The sequence below is a fragment of the Labrus mixtus genome, chromosome 14 (genome assembly GCF_963584025.1).
Source record: "Labrus mixtus chromosome 14, fLabMix1.1, whole genome shotgun sequence".
Lineage (NCBI taxonomy): Eukaryota > Metazoa > Chordata > Actinopteri > Labriformes > Labridae > Labrus > Labrus mixtus.
Genome location: NC_083625.1, coordinates 7,124,927 through 7,144,757, shown reverse-complemented (window position 1 = coordinate 7,144,757; position 19,831 = coordinate 7,124,927). Strand labels below are relative to the sequence as shown.

Below are 19,831 nucleotides of genomic sequence, written 5' to 3'. Positions count from 1 at the left end.
GGATATTATCTGGAGAATTCAGCTTGAGCCAATTGGAGTGAAACAAAAACAGTCAAGCACTGAGAGGTGTCATTAAATGTCTGGTACCAGTAATTCTCTTAACACATTCTTTAATCAGATAATTAAACCTGAAAATAGGCTAACCTGATATGGTTAAGGTAAAGTCCTCTGTTTGTCTGAAGACAACGTCTAAGATTTATAAAACGTTGCTTCATTCCTTGGATGAATAACGGTGCGCTGGTATAAGACATGTTTGTTTTCAAAGGTTCTAAATAAAAGCCGGTGTCTTGTTTACCATGAGGAGCGTGTGTAATAAATAACCATGAGGGGTTTAAATCTATTTTGGTAAATCTTCCAAACCAAGCTTTGAAAGCTGTACTGTGTGAGTAAAATAAAAAATAAAAAATATTACATTTAAAGATCATCTCTAGCACAGACAAAAGGATAAATGGAGAATTTTCACAATGTGTGCCTCATGTTTTTATCCAATTCTTCAAACCCATCACATACTTATATTATCAGTCATCTTTTTAGCGATAAGGCTTTAAAAACAACAGGATTTCAATATAAATCATCCAAACTGTTTAGTGTGTAATGGTAATCTAATGTCCATTTGATGTATCACAGACTCTCTCTCTCTCCTCTGATCCACTAAGGCCAACTCGCTGATGTCTGGATGCCTTATTATAGACTAAATCAAACAATTCACTTTCACTGCAATGGAAGGAGTGTGCGGAAAAGAAAGAACCAGATCATTATAAATAAACAGGCATCTCCCTCTATACGAGTTAACAATAAACCGGGGAGGAGAAGACATGAAGGGAACATAAAGACAGATCAGGACGGTATCATCCAGCCCTCAACCCGGGTTTGAAAGACATTAATAAGATCCTGAATGATTGGAGGAAGGGGCATTAGGTGGAAGTGGGTTGTTAAAAATAGAGGTTTCAGGGTCTGTGGGGAGCAGAGAGACTCCGTGAGAGGAGTGGTTTTTTTTCTCTCCTCCTCTTCTCAGCAGTATCAGCGCTAACATATCAGCTGGCCTAAACCAGTCACCGGACAGATTAATGACTCCTGGTCTCCTCTACCTTTTTCTATCCCTGCTGCCTGCTGCTGATAACAGACTCCTTTTCTTTGACTCCCTCTTTCTGTCTGCCTCAGGCTCATAATACATCATGTTTCAGTCCTTGTGAACATTATATTCACACAACATATGATACCTTTGAGAGACTTAAGTTTAATAATGAAGAGCAGGAACAGTATCGAAACACTTTGCAGCACTAATGTATCAGTGGAGTAAAGATTTACAGCTAGAAGTCTATAATTATGGAGGTCACTATGATGTCATAACCCGCCGATGGGGTCAAGGCTCACCGTTATCGTCCAGAGAGAAGTCGTCCTGGGCGTAGCGGAATTTTTCTGGTCCACAAGCGATGAAGACGTCGTCTTCACCGAAGAAATCCTGAAGGCAGGTCACCTGTGAGGGCACAAGACGGAACACTTCAGACCCTTTCATAATCTGGCATCAACCACTGGCAATGCTAACCGCGACAGAAAGCTAACGCGCTCAAGTTTCACGATTCCTTTAGTAACGGTCCGTGTTTTGAACCGTGAAGGATCCTCTGGTGTCAAAAGATGAAGCCAGTGCAGTCAGTCACAAAACTGCAGTTCCTGGAGTGTCCACAGGCTCCAAAAAACAAGGATGAAGCCCCTTTAGAGCCCATATTAAAATGTCCATGTCTTAATTAACAATAAAGTGTACAGAGGTTACCCTTTCTGTTCATAACTCATCCATTCTAATGAAGGCTAAGTTAGGCATAATAAGGGGAGTGGCTGATTTGACTGACAGGTGGGTGTAGCAGTTTCTCAGGCGTCCAGTCTTCACTTTAAATCTTGTTAATGATCTCAAACTGTCAGCTTTGTTTGTGTTGTTTTCACCATTTGGAATAAGCTAGCTTGATGACAACGATATCCAAGCTAGATGAGTGTGTGTGAATACGGGGACTGCCATCGTTGGGCTTCATTACAACCCTTCAAAAAAAACAACAGGTAACGTAAATTGGACTGAACGTCTATGTTTTAAGTATTTGCATTCCAAGCTTGCTCCCAGCTTTTTAATAGTGATTGGACGAAAACTCACTGGGATTCAACATGTGGGAAGCACGGATAGCTGTACACAGTTCGATGTAAATGCATCCCATTACTGTTGTTAAGTCTCAGACTGGAGCAAATATGTGGACTGAATGACAGACGTCTTCTATTCAAAGAAGCAAGCATGGCATGATCAGTGCCAATCAATGCATTTAACGCACTGAAAGGATTTACAGAAGCCCAGAAGATGGAGCAATTGGGAAAAAAAAAAAGGATTTAAGTGTTGTTATTTTTCATGCACTAATAAAGAGAATTAGTAAAGTTGATTCAGGTCGACGTTATCCATACAGTCGAACCAGCATGATGCTGCTTTTTTAAAACGCTGTGCAGATGAAGTGCACAAATGCAAAGACTGATTACATTGCGTGCATTAAAACGAGATGAACTCCAGACTCGTGTGAAATCGGCTACTGTTTTTACAGTGTTGTTTTTGCGTCTGCCAGCCAAAGGCTTTAGTCAGCTTGAGGTGCCAGCATCCTGCCTTTGTGTTTTACTTGTCATGTTAACATGCCTCTAGCTGCATGTAACAAAACAAAAAAACACACAAAGGGCACAAAAAAAAAAGACCAAACACGGAGTATAATGTTGCACCTTTGCTGAAATGTTTAAGTGAATCAACTTCCTTCCTCGGGGTCTTTTCACTCCATAGCAGCTGTTGACACAATATGGCCTCAGTGGACAGATGTCTGCAGGACACACCTCCTCCTCTGCTCTTCATTATACGGGCCTTGTTACCGGCTCAGGCACGCCTATTAAAGCCTTTTCAAACTGTAAGCACTGATTCCCCCTTTTTTTTTTTATACCCCGTGCAGAGATAATTTGTGTGAAAGCATCTCTGCCTCATTTACAGTTTGTCTGTCAGCACCAATTGAAATGAATTCTTCCTCTCTGGAAATATTGGATCAAGACACATTTACAGATTAAACTGGCGTACAAAAGACTCAAGACTTCTTTCAGGTGGATCATTTTGCTAGTTGCCTGAAAAACAACCCAAGACTCTGACTTGAGACTTTCTGCTGCGCTCATGAGAGGTCCATCGCCTGGAAGTTCACCCCATGCTGGGACGTTTGCCAGAAAAGTCAGGATGCATCATGGCTTCCTTTGTGATACACATCCAAACTATGAGCTGCAGATAATTCGGGAGCACCGCACCCCAGCAGCTGCCATGTTGGTTCTTAGCCCTGCTAGACAAGCTAAAAGTGTGTGGTGGTGACTCGCTGGCGAGGCATCCAACAGCTGTACCCTCTCCCTGCGTCCCACAAGATTCCCTGGATACAGGCCTGAAAGATCGGAGATGGTGCTCCGACTCCAGGGATCAGAGAATAATTGGTTTTTCCAGCCAGGGCTAACACACACACACTGCTAATTCAGTTTTTTTGGGGGGTTTTTGTTCTCTGTCCATTATCAAGAGATTAGATACATGTAGCTTTCATTAGGTTAAACTGTTGTGTGCAACAAGGGCACCTTACAGTTAATCATAAGATGGAGGCATTAGGAGCGTTCTTGTTCCCACAAGGCCGGCGGGTGCAGAGGAGGAGGAGGAGGCGGAAAATGGAATAGAACAAGGCGGGAGTTTAAAGGCTAGTCCATGTTTTAATAGGTTTACGAAAAGAGCTGATTAAGGGGATAAAGTGTTTATCCGACCGACTGCTACTTTAATCTCTGCTAACAGAACCATCCATTGGAAATGAAGACTCTTTCCTCTCCGCAGGTGTCTGTCTGTCGAGACACAAACTCGTCCTGTCTGTCTGTCTGTCTGTCTGTCAGGACTGCCACTCATCCAGCTAAGAGGGGATGCAATATTAAAATACCTCCCACAGTGAAAGACATGGCAGGTTAGTTGTGTCAAGGAGGTTCACAAGTCCAGTAACAAAAAAAGAAAATACACCTGTCTGGTTTTCAGAGAACACCCATCCTCCTTAAGAGACCTTAGCCAAAACATTGAATCCATTTAAGCAGTCCTACTAATCCTATTCCCTACAGGGGTCACTTAAGATCCACATTGTCTGTTAAGTAACGGTGCCGGTCTGATCAGTCGTCTTCACATCTACAGGGCCACAAATAAATGGATTATATTACAAATGTCCTCGACACCACAAAATCTGCATGTACCGCACGACCTTTTGACTGACAAATATTATCGCCCTGCATATTTTTGCCCCTCCTATTTGGGTGGATTTTAGTCCCTTTAAAAAGGTTCTGCGTCACTCAATGCTGCATGTGATAGACACACTGGTGAACACCGCTCTGTTTGAATGTGAACAGATCAAATGTAAAATGTCAGGGTCCCTTTGAAGTCAGGCTGCAGTGAGCCAGCTCCAGAACATTTGGATACGAGTTTTTAAAGGGCAACCGACTGCGTCACCCAGATCCGCCTGGCAACAAGGCATTCGACTCCAAGATGACCAGAACCCTGTCATATTGCAAAATGCATATGTGTTCCTTTGGAGGGAAGGTGGGAGGGGTTTCCAGAAAAAAAAAACTGGCTCCTTCCAGACTCCAGGTGCCCACCACTCTCTGTCCCACAAAGCCCATCCCTAATCTCTGCCTCACCAGCTGTCAGGACCACATGACTCCCCAAAAACCACCACCAGCAGCAGCAGCTACACAGGGATCCCCCTACTACAACAACTGAATTATTCAGAGTTCCTTTAGCCGGACTTCGGCCAATCAGGCCCAGGCTGTCATAAGGTCATGGTGGTCAAATGGTAAATATAGGAATTGAGTGTTTTGTAAGTCTGAACTCCCTTCTGTTTAGAAGTTAGTGCAAAGATATAAGGAGAGTTGTTCAGCTCTTATAGGCTTAATGCATTGAAATAATAAACTATCTGAGACACAACAAAATAGTAGTGGGACAATATATCAATATAAATCACTGTCCTGACTCCTGTGATATAACTATTTTTCTTGATCTTGCCTTGAAGGTAAAATAAACCAGCATCATAAAAAGATTTCCCCGCAGATTTGACTCTTGTATGTACTTGATGACCCCTCACAGGACGCTTATGGCATGAACGAGGGTAACGTGGACGCAAGTTGAATGGCCAAAGAAGAAGTTTAAAGAAGAAGAAGAAGAAAAAAAGACTGAGATGTCGTCGGGCAGCGGTGTATACGTCGTTTAAAGATGGAGTGTATGGTCGGCCTAGTGGTTAGTGCATGTCATTACCCCACCCTCTCTCTCTCTCTCTCTCTCTCCCTGATTCCCTTCTCTGTCCACTGTCCTGACAAATAAAGTCATAAACAGCCCAAAAATGGATGAAAAAAGTTGGAGGATGATGCGAGATGAAATCAACACCAAAATGCAGAGAATACATACATTTATCACGCACTTTACCTTTTTAGGGGCATTTTGTATTGTGTTGATATGATTGTCTTGTAACATCCATTTATGACAGAATGGCTGTATCAACACATTGTTTTAATGGTGGGCCACATATTTCATATCGTAATGGATCATGATGTATAATGTTTCCTATCGTAAGTTACCCTGCGAGTCCCACCCCTACAATAAAAATATTTTTGGCTAAAACAATAGCCAAAACTGTATCCATGTGAGAAATAACAGTGAAACTAAAAAATATATATATTTATATCATCCTCAACAATTGTAGCCACTCAACTACAGTAGGAGTATAATTTTACTGAGCCGCACATCATTGAAAATATGGAATTTTACAAGTTTTTGCAAAGGCAGGTATTTCAGCTAACTTATTCACGTCTGTTCATAATTTGGTCTGCATAGCAGAATCAACATCTCTGGTCTATAATGGTTGATCAATGAGCATTTGGTTTCTCCAGGTTTTGTGTGAAGCAGCAGGAAACGTCTCCAAACAAAGCTCCTGCATCCTTTGTCTCCTACAAGCAGCTGCCTGTCTTCAGCTCATCCTGCCAGCAGCACACTCAGAGTTCTAGTGAATTCTCCACTATCGGCCTCATCTCTGACTCTGCACAGCCATGTTCATTGATCCCTGACCAGATGCAAAGCTGTTAGATGATGTTGCTGTTTTCACTCTCTGTCCTGACTCATGATCTGATCGACGGAGAGGCTAACCCCTCAACATTAATGATGTCGGCACATGGCCGGTCAGTAGAATCAAATTCAACCAACTACTCTGATCTGCTGCGAGATTACCTCCGATCAATTAACGAGCGTTTGCTTCTGCCTGCGTACAAACTCTGCAGCGATTTCTATATAAACGTGTTTGCTCTGTTTAAGCAGATGGTCCTTGGAATGGAAGAAGATTAAGGGAGAGGGCATTCAACTAATGGTTACCAGAAACAAATAATCACGTTGAGTTTGTTAGGTTTCATCAAATATTACATTGTTGAGCGCAGGATGACTGAGCTACGTGAGAGACAGTGAAGCATAAAAAAAAAGATTTAAAAAAAAGGCTGGAAAAGAAGCCGGTAAGACCTTGCTTTGCAGCCCATGGGGAAACTCCTACACGGTTTCTTTCACTGTAGGCACACAGACCTGATCAATATCTGCTCTGCTGCACCTCACCGGGCAGAAAAAAAAACACACAGAGTCTCCATTTTGCACATTTCAACCGAGGGTGTTCACAGACAACACAAGGTAGGGAAAAAAAAAAAAGGCTGGTCTGTGTCTGTAACATCAGTTTATGTGGGGGAAAAATTAAGGAGCGCAAGTCAAATTTCATGGAAAGATAATACAAAAAAAAAAAAAAAAGGCTAATTTTTAGTATCAGCAGTTACTCAGGGAGATGTCCTGCACTCTGACAAACATCGACATTGCAAGTTGTCCCTTTGACCCGTCTCTGACCTTCATGCTCTCGCACGGTGTCTGTTTTTTCGATGTGATCTGGGTGCATTTGGAGCACAGATGAGCCAGTTAGGCAGCGTTATATCTGCACAGTCATGGGGAGCAGCTGGTGTATGATGTTGTTTTAACCCCACCCCTCCCCAACCCCCGAGGAAGCAGGCTTTCCATTTGTCTGACTGATGTGGCCTTAGCTTTATTAAATCCTAGCTTCCTCCTTCTTTCTCCCCCCTCAGGTCATGCTCACTTGTTGATGTGGTACGGGGGGGGGGGAGAAGGGTGTGGGTGTGTGTGCGTGTGTGTGTGTGTGAGGGGATTTAAGCCCAGACGATACACCACCATGTTTCCTCGAGATGCTTCACCATGAGGGACCACGCCCCTCTGTCAGCCTGATTGTGTGTCTCTGTTTAGCAGAGTGTGTGTGTGTGTGTGGAGGCGTGTGCGTCTGTGTGCGGATGATATGTGGCTGCAGTGTTGAAGGCTGAGGAGCAGAGAGAGCAAGCAGGTAAGACCCTGTGTAAAGAGCACACTCAGCGTATTACAGCCATTGTCACACTCTGAATCCATCACGGCAGAGCTTATTGCCATGACAACTGCTTCTGCAGCATGGCAAGGGGCAGGCAGACTGCGAGAGTGCTGATAACGGAAGGAAAAAGCAGGATTTTGCTCCCCATTATGGATGTATTCGAGTCGCTTAGAGGCCCTGAATCCACGTCTGTATCTATATCCTATTGTTCAAAAAGATTTCTCTCAATGAGTTTTTAACTTTTTTTTTTTATAGCAAACTGGAATCTTTTGTTCTCCGACAAGAACAGTGTGACCTTGTGCCTGAAGCATCCACGTCTTTGTTTCGTTGCTCTCTGTAGGCAAATAATTTAAAAAAAAGACTCCATTGACAGCCTCTTATCTAACCCAGGTCAGAATAATAGGCACTCAAATCCATTAAAGAGCCTGCATGTCTGCTGCAGACTCATCAAGACAATTAAAAAAAAAATCGAGCATCACCACCTCCGACGTATTCCACACATGACACTTGGATTTGTCGACTGTTAAGACGAAGAATCTTCCCAACGCACGATCCAGAAAAATCAAGCACCAGATCTTTAATGCAAATCAGGCCTATTCTCCTCTGCAGACGCCTCTAACAAAAAGAAATGATACAAAATGGCTGCCAGCAATTAAATAAACTCTCTCGGATTCAAAGTGGACTTTAGAAGCAGACAGAGCAAATGTAGTTTTTTTTTTGTTTTTTTTTAAACACACAGGGAGTAATTATTAACCATCGGTGAAAACAAAATGATCCTAATTTGCTCTTAGAATGGAAAATGCCTCCTGAATCGTCTGGCCCCACCCTTCCCCGATTGAAGTGAAAAGCAGCAGCATTTGAGGGGAAAATGGGAGTGATTTTGTTCACATTACTGACAAAGAGAGGAGGCAGGCTGTCTTTAAAATCGACACAGCACTGTAGAAGAAAAAGGAAAATCTGGAGTTATAACATCAGCAAGTGCAAAAAGCCTTAAAAAGCCAACCCGGAAAAAAAAAAAACACAGACCTAATATTTTAAAACTATACATTCAATAATCGGGTGTGATTTTGAAATATCAAAGATAACAAAAGGTAACCAAAACCCTGACATGTGCATTTCAAACCAAAAAGGATTATATTGATAGTAAACTCTCACACCCACTACAGGATGTGGTTTCTGACAGACCGGTCCACACCAGCTGGGCTCTCTTTGTGCCTGGGATGTGGTCTCCTAGCAACCAGTCCCAGCAGCTATCGCAATGGAATGGGAAGAGGAGGATCGGTGCAGAGTGAGGGAGGGGCGGGCACTGCATCAATATTACTTCTACCACCATATCACCTCCACCACAGAGCATCTGCAGTGTGCCTGCACACAAAGGCGCCGCAATAACGCGTGCAACCATTGCCACTCTTCTGTGCAGTGCAATGCAACAGAAGAGTCCCCGGAGCATAAGATCAGAGGACACTAATCATGGGATAATTAATCTGTATCCACGGCGATGACAACATAATCAATATGATCTTATTGGGAAGGCTGCCATATGGTGGATATTGGATTTATTTGGTGTATCACACTAATAAATATGCATGTATGGGCATAAAGATTCTCAGCAAAGATGAAAAGAAAAGAAAATGTAACCATGGAGACAACATTTTAAAATAACAGATATATCTATAAGTAGAACAGCATCCCGATGTTTAGCGAGTGTTTCTTTAGGACAACCAGTCTAAGACCTGGGGCAGCCAGACTGCACCCCTGAGAGAGAGCATTAAAATCAAATTCCCCCATCCATCATCTCAGCGCCCCTCCCCTCCTCCTCCAAGACACGTGTGATTCAGGCCATTTTAATTCAGAGGGGGGGGAAAAAAAAAAAAAACTGAAGAAGCACAACAGGGCACGATCCGCGGCCCATCTGTAATGAATAATACAGAATAAAAACGTCCCCACAGGAGAATTAGTGAACACTTAAGCATATCAAAGAGAGGACTGAGGAACAGATGTCCGTGTTCATATCCACACATGCTTTCACGCCCGCTCCACGTCCCGGCCTCACTTAATTACACTGTGATTCACAACGGCGAGGAAAGCTCAGGTATCTGATCTACAGACACAGTTACAGGTGTGAGAACTTGGATTTATCAAGCAGAACGGTTGATCAGTACGAGGCCTCGCACCGGGAACAGTTGGTGTGGCAGAGTTTAGCTTTCCCTCTCTTACACAATGAAAGATGAGAGCAGTATTCTTCAGATAACTTATAACAGATTGTTTCAGATTTTGGTGGATCCTAGAGTAGCAGCTGAACCATAATAGTCACAATAAAAACAGCCAACATGGGATAGTTTGTTAACAGCCCACTAACTGCAGCATCCTCTTTCATTCACTTCCAGAGTGTAAATGAGTGACAGATGCAAAGGCACATCCACTTGGGCTCAGTCTATTCGCTCCACAGGCCACCAACTTTCGACCTTCGACCAATGACACGACTGTAGCATGAGAACTTATGATCTCTTAGCTAAAGAAACAATCTCACTAAAATAGAGAGTTAAAGTACTGTGATTGTGATGTTGTTCTAAGAGCCCGTTAACAGCATTTTCCATTATGTGTAATTGTACATCCCAACCCACCTATGAGAAACCCCCCCCCCCAAGGCGATGTGGGAAAACATTGGTATTCAACACTGTGATAACAATATGATGTGTGATTAATAAACACATATTCAACAATCTATACCTGTGTTTGCAAAACGTTCCTCCTGAATCCAAAATAAATACAAAAGCCTAATTTTCACCATTGCATTGGTCCAAATTAATCTGTGGTTAGCTCATAGCTAGCTTAGGCTTCATCTTAGTCCATCAAAATGGTGTTACAGCTTGGCTATTACACTCAAGCCTTCACCAAATAGTTGAATTGTAGACATGCTGAATGCGAGGCTCGTCTAGACAAAATATTTTTTCCTATTTGTTGCATTAAATGTAGACCTTTGTGATGTGCTTATTTAAAATACTCATTATGAAAACGACGAACCCGAGAGTAACTGTGCAGCCCTAACCAGGTGTGTTTCATTTAAACCTCATTTTTTAAGGATATAGTAGACGGTCCATGTAACAGACCTTTCCCAAGCCTTCCAAGTGGGTGACCCTGCGTAGTGGCTGCGGTTATCCCTCAACACTTCTCTGACAGAGCATGAACATGAATTAAACATCCTCCCTTTTAGCGTCGCCACTGTGTTGAGTAAACAAAAGTCTTCCCAGGGGAGTTAGTGTTTGGCAAAGTTCATTCATGTGTTGTGCTTCATATGGATCATTGATGATCTTTAGTATTGGCTGAGCAAATATTATTCTACATATTCCCTCTGTACAGTACATTGATCCCATGCTGATCATTTACTGGAGTACTAATTTTTTTTCTTTTATAAAATATAAGTGTTTTTAATGACAGAATGAATAAAACAAAATTCTCATGTTTTGCCCGTCAACCTATAGTTCGAATGAAATCTGCTTTTTATTGTCTCAAAATCTTAACATGCAAAGACTATGGATTGAATGTCTGACACACTGTAATGACGGGGAGCTGTTTTTGTCTTTGGTCAAATATTAGACCTGATGAATCTTGTCCAGCTTAAATGCTCTACCTGGGATTGGTCAGATAAATAAAGATAAATAACAAATTATTCCTATCTGTGAAAATCTCATGGATTGCAAACAGAGTAAGTTTAGAAGCTATAGCCTCCTAGTTGACATTTATTCCTCTAGACGTTAAATCTAAAGATTTTCTCGACTCTCTGCTCCATTAAACACCAAAGTGCCCTATCCCACAAAGAGTCACCATAACATAATGATTAAAACAGGGCTTGGCCTTTTTGTTCACAACCATAAAGACAGAACAGCCCAGGACTTTGATTCTTTTCAGTGACAGATGAACTCACAAAATACCACTGACCTAAAAAGTAACCTGACAACAAAGGCTGATGGACAGGAGGATCCTAATGACCTGAACCACAAGACAGGAGAGTACGTTGCCTCACACTGAAAGTCAGATAAAGAGGGCATACAATGAAAGTCAGTGTGTACACAGGTTGTTCTCATGGACGCTCGAGGTTCTCATGAAGCTCTCATATCATCTCTGACCGAGTATAGAGATGGACAATGACTTTTTTGTGGTTACATGTCAAAGTAAATATTTCAGCTTCCTCTTTTACTTTGATCCTGATACCTGATGGGATGTGGGTCGATGTATGAATGTCCAGCATTCTTCAATCCTGACCACACATTTCCCTATTGTGTTGCTTTGTTTACTTACCGAGCCTGCAACAGACAGACTTGTCCATTAAACAAATGATGATAGTCCAAGCCACTGCAGGCTTGGTGCATTTTGGATTGGAGAAGGTCAAGCATTTTCAAAGTGCATTCAAAAGGCGAGACATACCTGCTTGCCGTCGAGCGTGTAGATCCTCTTGACCACGCCACTTTCAAGTTTGATGGCCTCTGTGATGTCGGTGAGCACCTGCTCGAAGGAGTGCGCCGTTTTCTTATTGAGCAGGACGCGCACAGCCTTGCGTGGCTTCACACCGCTGCGCATCACCGTCACCAGCTTGGGTCGAACAAAGTCCTTGGTGTCTCTGTTCTCGCCGGCTGCCTTGGCAGCGAAGGACTGCATGTTCTTCTGGCTCGCTGAGGCCTTTACATTCACGGACCAGTTTGGGTTGACGTTCTTTGTGTAGTCGACCTTCTTGTAGAAGTTCTCCGATGCACAAACGTAGCTTTCCCCTGTGAAGGCAAAGAGAACTGGGTCAGTGTGTTGTAACACACTTAGATTTGATACCAGGGAGTCCCAGAGGTGCCTATTGGAAACATTAGAACCTGCAAAGCTCAAATATAGATCATCTCGGGTTTCCTCTAGTATTGATCTTATTTCACAAATAAAATGATTTACAGAAAGCAGTTTGCATTCACGTGAAATGTGTTTATTTTGAGTGGTTTGGAAAAAATCAATGAAGTGATGTGTAAAATCTTAGTTAACAAGGAAATCGCTGTATCATGTTAATGTAAACTGTACTGTTTGATTCTTGTGATGTTGCTCATGATTGCATGTTGCTGCCTGGTATTCAAGAAATGAAAATAAGAGCTTCAACTTCAAGATTACCCCCTGAGACCACCAAAGGGATCAGTGCAACAATACTTAAAGCCAACACTGAGAATAAGTGCAGTACTGTCGAGTTACATCCTCAACCATTAATGATTAATTGTGTTTGGATTTTAAAGCATGTTTCCCTTGGCTTGGCTTGACTTACACTGTATCAGCTATCCTTGGAAAAGGCTGGTATTCCGAAAGACTTCCTTGTTGGACATTAATGGAGGGCTCAAGCTTTTTAAGGACAATCTTTAACCATTTCTCAAGTCTGTCAGAGTGTTAAAATATTCTACAGCCTTCCCACAAATGTACTTTCCCTAAATTGCTGCATCTTCCTTCCAAGTCTCAAATTAATCTTCCATGTTCATTGTGACAATGGACCTCCAGTCTGTACAGCAGACTGTGCTGCGCTGGCTCAGACAGGGAGATAATTTAAAGTAAAACGTAGCAGGGAGGTCTAGAGATGGAGAGAAAGTGGAATTTGAACAATAGGGGAATCCATAAGGCAACAATTAGGCCAAATGTGGAGAATTACGGCAAAGACAAAGGGCAAAAAACGGGGATTACACAGTGCACAAGAGATGGAGCAATTAATTATATCCCGCAAGAGGAAGCACAATGAAATGCCTCCCCACCACCCACAGTGCTGACTGTGCTGCCCCATCTTTACTGCACGCACACACACACTCACACTCAGACATGTAGAACAGCATAGAAAAGGCGTTCACACACGCGCACTCCTATCTTCCCTAAGCAGCTCAGAAAGCAGAGCTGATGATCTAATTTTGACAAAAAATTAAGCTGCAGTTTATCGTCTGGCTTCACCCCAAGTTCACCCGCTTCAACTCATCCCACTTTAGTAGAAGTACCTTGTGGTGGACCAAGATTTCAACTGGGTCCAAACCAAGGTCCGCATTAATGCTACCAACCTTTTCTTTTTGAGTCTTAATTTATGTTAGCAACCCTCCCTTCCACTTCTTGATAAAAGCTTTGCTGCATCTTGGCAAAGATTCCACTAATAAATAGCTTTCCTCAGGCAGATCAACACATGTCTCATCTTGTCTAGTGCCAAAAATAAAGACTTCATTCAATTTTCCCCCCCAAAAAAAGATTCCAAATCATCGTTGGCAACTTTTACAACATGACTCTGAAAGCACATTAATCACTTCTGATCAGCCTTCCAATGCCAAATGTGGACTGCAGCAGACACAACAGGCATGATGGCAGCTGCTCATGAAGCTGTCTGTCATTTGTACCACTAAAGCTTTCAGACAGACAGACAAACTGATCAGGAACATTGTGAAATATGTGGTTATGTAAAACACCTTGAGAGCTGAATCAGTTCACCTCAAATTGAAATACATAGAAGGGCCATTTAAAAACTGAGATTGACGTTCAAAAATACAATAGATACTGATGGAGAAGTTTGACAGTAAAAAACCTCGATCACAAGTTGAGGCTGCAGAATTCTTGAAAAAGAATTGGATGCACATGTTGTCTATAATACAACCAATTATCCAAGCTGCAGCAAGCTGACTTCACAGCTCAGTATGAAGGAGTGGGAGTCTAAAGCATAGAAGAAACAAAAAAATATGTCTCATACAACCTAAAATGGTAGACCTGCTGCAGCAGATTCACTAAAAGCAGTTCAAACCAGGTTATGTTAATGCAGATGATGATGCCATATTAGTAAATATATTTGTATAGTCTTGACATTTTGTATTAAAGACAATATTTTTTTGTAAAAACTTAATAGCCAAATGAAATGTACACATTACAAGCTGTTGAAAAAGGTGCACGCTGGCCAAAGTAGCCCTTCACATCAATAGCAGAAACATCAGAGATTACAGGAGTCTAGACCAGGAGGATAAAACTTTTAATCTTAGAACTGGAAAAGTTGCCATCTGCATCTTCTCTGCACAGAAACTGACCTGAAACTGCAGATGGCTTTTAGCATTTTGGCCTCGAGTGTCTCAATTAGACTTGCAGCTCAGCTTGGGAACAAAGAAAAGTGCTCAATACATCCTGGTACTTAAACTGCTTACCTTCCTCTAGCTCATCCAAGGTGCAGATCTTCTGTGCGCCGTCAATGGTGAAGATGAAGCGGACACCCTGTGGTAGGTTGATGTGGTCAGAGAGCGAGCGTGTGAGGTCAGCCAGGAGCGAGTCGAAGGTGCGAAATCGGTCATTGGCCACCGCATACACGATGCCCTTGAAGTAGCGGTCTCCGTTGCGGTAGAAGCGCACCTTTTTGGCCTTCTTCTCGTTGGTGAGGGCCTGCAGAGTGCGCGTGCGGTAGAAGCTGCAGTGGGCACTGTGAGTAGGGCTGGGGAGTCCGTTCATGCGGCCACCCCGCGGGGTGCGGTTGGACTTGTCTCGCTCGTCAAAGTGTCCGAAGTCTAGCTCCATGATGACTGACAGCTGTGATGGTTGTGACAGATGTGTGGTGGTGGTGACCGGCTCTGGAGAGTCTACAAACAGGAAGAAAACATTGTGTAATCTATTACAAAGTGACAAACTGCTGATAACACCTAGAACAATGTGTTTTACTTTTTCTGGCTCACTCGAAAATGATGACCAAGACAATATGCATTAAAAGACAGGTAGAAGGTAGCCAATGAACAAATGATGTGTGCGTACTGTATAGCTTTAAATGTAGGGTATATTGGCTATTTAGCTATCAGATGTTCGTCTTCACCGCAAGACAAGTCATCTTAACGCTCCCAGCTACGTTTCTCATCCATATACCAAGTCTGAATATTTAACTACTGTTACTAATACCTATGAGTATTAGATCAAACATAGAGACATGTGGTGAATGATATCATTGTAAAAGCAGGAGACATCTGAAGTCTGTTATTTGGACATGGGAACTGACCTGTCTAAATCTACGATGATGTAATGGTATCGTCTGCATACAAGAGAACAATGAAGGAAAACCATAATGGTTTTTTAGTGAGACAAAAAGAACTGGTTTTTGATTTTCCTTCTTCAAACAAATCATGGCCACTTCAAAGGGCACTGTGTTTGTATACCTGGATTCATGATTAATGTGTACTTCTTGTGTGTTAGATTTAACTGTACCTCAATCCTTTCTTTTATTTAAAAAGCTTGAAAATCCACAATTAACATTTATCTTTACAGATGATGTAACTGGCCTTTGAACTCTTGCAGATATGAAAACACGTGGCATTGGGCAGTGCTACATTTCTATCTACTGTAAGAGTACTGATGTCAAACAAGATCCCACATATTAAAAATCATATATGTAGTCAGGGATTCAGTGTCGTAGATTAAGGCATTTCAAATTGGACATAGGGATGAGATTAACATGGCTAACAGACAAAATATAAGGCAAACCTTAATTGGGTTTTTCTAATTAACACTAAGGGCAGAATACATTAGCACCAAACAGCTGTGGAGTAATACATCAGTGAAAGGGATAACATTAAAATCCAATGTCCTATCTGCTTTGGTTGTATTTAGCATGGAGCACACCCATGTAAAGCCTCCGTCTCCCGCCTACATACACCTGGGAGCAGTTGTCTCACATGCTCAGATGAATCATTAAGTGGCACATGGCTGCTAAGGAAGATTAAGGAAATACATCTAAGTGATCCTTTGATATAACAACTGGTAACAGGTTGACAGTTGGTTAGACATCTGAATGTATATTTTCCAGAAACCAACGACATTCATACATTTCTTCAGCAATGTTGTTTCAGTGATTTTAAAACTAACAGGCTGATGTGCTCAGATCAGTCTTATCATCATGTGTCTTTGCCCCAAATTGCATAATGAATATGCGTTTTAGTTTGAGGCAATAAACTTAAAGCAAAGGACAGAGCCTGGTGTCTTGTTGGGTGATTTTCAAAATGTACATTGCTCCTATGTTTCATAGAATACAAGAGCAAAAAATCATTTCTATATGTACTGTATTATATTTTGAATTTGAAGTGTTTCATTACTATTCAAGCAGTTAAAGTGTTAAGAACACTTGATAATAAATGTGTTCTAAAAGTCCACCTTTCATCACTTGACTGCTGAATATGAAGCGTAGTTGAAGCTTTATTGGCTAAAAACAAACGGTCACCTTGTTCTTGTGTTTTTTCCTAATTTTTCCCAATACAGCTGGGATTTAAATGTTACAGGAGATCCAGTACTTCCTGCTGCTTAGAAATTATGCTAACGATGCATCTGCTCAGCTAATAAAACAATAAACCATTTATGCTACAGGGATGGACTGGCCAAAGGATGGAGCAGCCTTTCCGTTCGAGGACTAGTCTCTTCCTGTGAACTTCCCACCCCATGACCACAATCAGTCCTAAAAAGCCACAAAAACTCATTCAACCATATCTCTCAAACTGAACTGACACCCACACTGGACCACATTAAAGACGCTATCTGTGTCCTGCTGCACAGACATAATCTAATTTTAAATATAAAGCTCTTTCTAAGGGAGTGATTCCATTTAATATTGCATGTTTATCTGTTTAGCAGTTTGCCAAATGAAGAGAAAAGCCTTTTAAACCTTTGACAACTGTCCACTTAGCGTACAGGCCTTCACAATATTGGCTGTCAACCGGGGTCACTGATGGTCTCATACCCAAGTTAAGAACAACTTTCAAGAGCTTTAACTTTTTATTATATTCTCAATGACATACTAGACCAGAAAGCAGCATTTGGCATCCTGATCTGCTGTGCAACTTTGCACCATCTTTCAACCGAAATCCTCAATGAGAAGGGCATCCAATTGGAGAAGGGCAACATTTGAATATGATCATCTATCAATTTTTAAATGAGAGCACAATTTCATTGTGTTGTAAATGTTCGGAAGACTGAAACTCGCATCTCTGAAACTCACATGTCTCAAAAGATATGTAGGCTGCAGTGTGAATAACAGCAGAAATCTTTTCATTTCTTTAAATAGACATGATTGGGTAAGTGGATTAATTATCTAATAAAGAGAAGCCATACTTGCAACGACCCAACAACAGATGAATCACTTCAATCGCTTTTCCAGCAAGCAATTTCACCACCTTCAGAATTGAGCTTTTCCAATTTTAAGGTTTGTTCATTCTGTCGTTCATATAGAAATATAAACTTGAATGTCTTCAGTTTTTGGACCTCTGGGTCAAACAAAAAGACATTAGGAGATGTGAGCTTGGACTTTGTTTGCATTATGTTGAGATACTGCACTCATTTATCGATTGAATGATAGATGAGAAATACTCCTTTAATGAGCCTCGTCGTTGAATGTTAAAGGAGTATTATACTGTGATAATGATCTCAAACATATCATGCATGTTTAATTGTAACGATTATCTCGTCTGAAACCTGTAATGCCATTTTAACCCTCACGACGATAAGTGAACCAATAAACGAACAATATCTAATAACGTTCATTTGAGTCTTTACCACTTTGGTCTTCTTCACTGTTTAATGCCCCGCATGGTGCACATTCATACATTAATAGTACTGTATGGAGGACCACATTGACAAACAGATGCTATTCAAATGGAATAGAAAGAACCATGCTGCCGCCACCCATCCATGTGGCCAGGCCCCTCCAATCCCTTGCTAACCCCTGGCTGTGCTGCTGACTGGGGTTTTATGACAGGCACATACACACACGTACACACAGTGACAGGGGTGGGTCTTGAGTGGGATGGGTGCTCCTCAGCTGACAAAGGCCAGGTTTCAAGCCCATCTGCCGCACTAATGGGCAGAGCTAACAGTCACCCTTCCCCAGTGGAGCATCAACTAGGACAGTCCATTGTCTAAAACAGGGGGCCTGCATTCAGAGTGACATCACCATTTACTGCTCCTCATTCTGCAGCAGCCCCAGAAAGTAGATCTTCTCAAAAGATTTTCTCTCAGCTAGGACACTGCCTCAGCAGTTCAGGCTTAAAATGCATGACATGTAGCTTTAGATCATTATCATACATCTTTATGGTTGATAAATACTCTGCAGATTTTATCAATATCTGTTAAAAAAAAAAAGCACCGACACAGACACATGCATTGATTCAACAAGAAAAGAGCATCTTCTGACTATTAAGAAGCACTGCAGTAAAAATTATTCAGCATCATTGACATTTCTTACCGGTTGTGTGTTCCTGTCTGAGCCACCCACACACACACACACACACACAACAGCCCGGTGACTACACACTCCTGACTAACCAACAGCACATTGTGACCACCAGTCATCCTTATCAAAGCTCATCCACATCGAGAAAACAGCCAAACCATGCAGTGATAGTTTTTTTTTTTTTTGTTTTAAATCACACTCAGAAAAGGTAGAAAAAGTTTCATGGAGCAACACATCTCATTTATGTTGAATGAGTGCGGCCACATGGCATAGCAGCGGCAGAAAATGCAAGTTTCTCATAAGGAAAAAAAAAAAAAAAAAAAAAGGCCGGGTGGTGCGCACACCTACTCACAATCCACCTGCTCAATTCTGAAAACCTAAAATATTCTCCTCCAAACATTTAAAAAAAACTACAATGTCACCTTTACTTGCCTAGTCAAGATCTAAACTACGCTTATTTAATTCATCCTATAATTAGTAAAGTGTGTGGATAATCCCACTTAGAAGCGGACTCACCTGCGTCGCTGCTTGCGGAGTGAAGGGAGTGTGTAGCCTGTGTGTGTGGGTGTGTGTGTGTTAGAGAGGGGGGAGTGTATGTGAATGTGTGAGTCGATGCTGCAGGATAGCGGCACGCCGTCTCTCCCCTTGCCTTTGTCTGCTTGCTTCAGTCTGAGAGCCGAGCCACTGCCTTCCCTCGCTGGAGGAGCAACTGGGTCCTAAAGCCAACGAGCACCGGACCCGCCCACTGCGCGTGGAGATGCTAGAGGTACCAGCAGTGAGTGAGGGGCAGGGGAGGAGCTGCTATCAGCCTCACCCAAGGTATAAAACACAGATCACCAAAAGGAAGATATTATATAGGGTAAATGGTGGAAGATGTAAAAGCTTATCAGATAAAAAAAAAGAAATGAAGCCAAAGTAAGAGTGCCAAAACTGCAGTTCCTCGAGTGTCCACTTGAGGCTGACTCCAAAAACCTCAAATCATCATTTGAGCCCATATTAAAATATCACATTTTAGAGCAGAAATAAACAGGTTTCCAGCACGGAAGAAACATTGTAGGAGTTGATTTTTTTTATGAAACTATGTCAACGCAAAGAGTTATAATAAGAGTTAATATAAGGGGTGTGGCTGATTTGACTGACAGGTGGGAGA

General features: G+C 42.0%; 1 protein-coding gene across 1 annotated transcript in view; it reads right to left on the bottom strand.

Annotated features, from left to right (window-relative positions):
• Positions 1 to 19,381, bottom strand: part of LOC132987811 (neuronal migration protein doublecortin-like) — a 29,759-nt gene extending 10,378 nt beyond the window's left edge. The window contains exons 1-4 of the mRNA XM_061054741.1: positions 19,198 to 19,381; positions 14,633 to 15,058; positions 11,883 to 12,223; positions 1,375 to 1,477 (exon numbers count right to left, since the gene is read on the bottom strand). Of these exons, the coding sequence (XP_060910724.1) occupies positions 1,375 to 1,477; positions 11,883 to 12,223; positions 14,633 to 14,996 (808 nt within the window). The 5' untranslated portion in view covers positions 14,997 to 15,058; positions 19,198 to 19,381. The remainder of the gene's footprint in view (positions 1 to 1,374; positions 1,478 to 11,882; positions 12,224 to 14,632; positions 15,059 to 19,197) is intronic.
• Between the last annotated feature and the right edge of the window lie 450 nt (positions 19,382 to 19,831).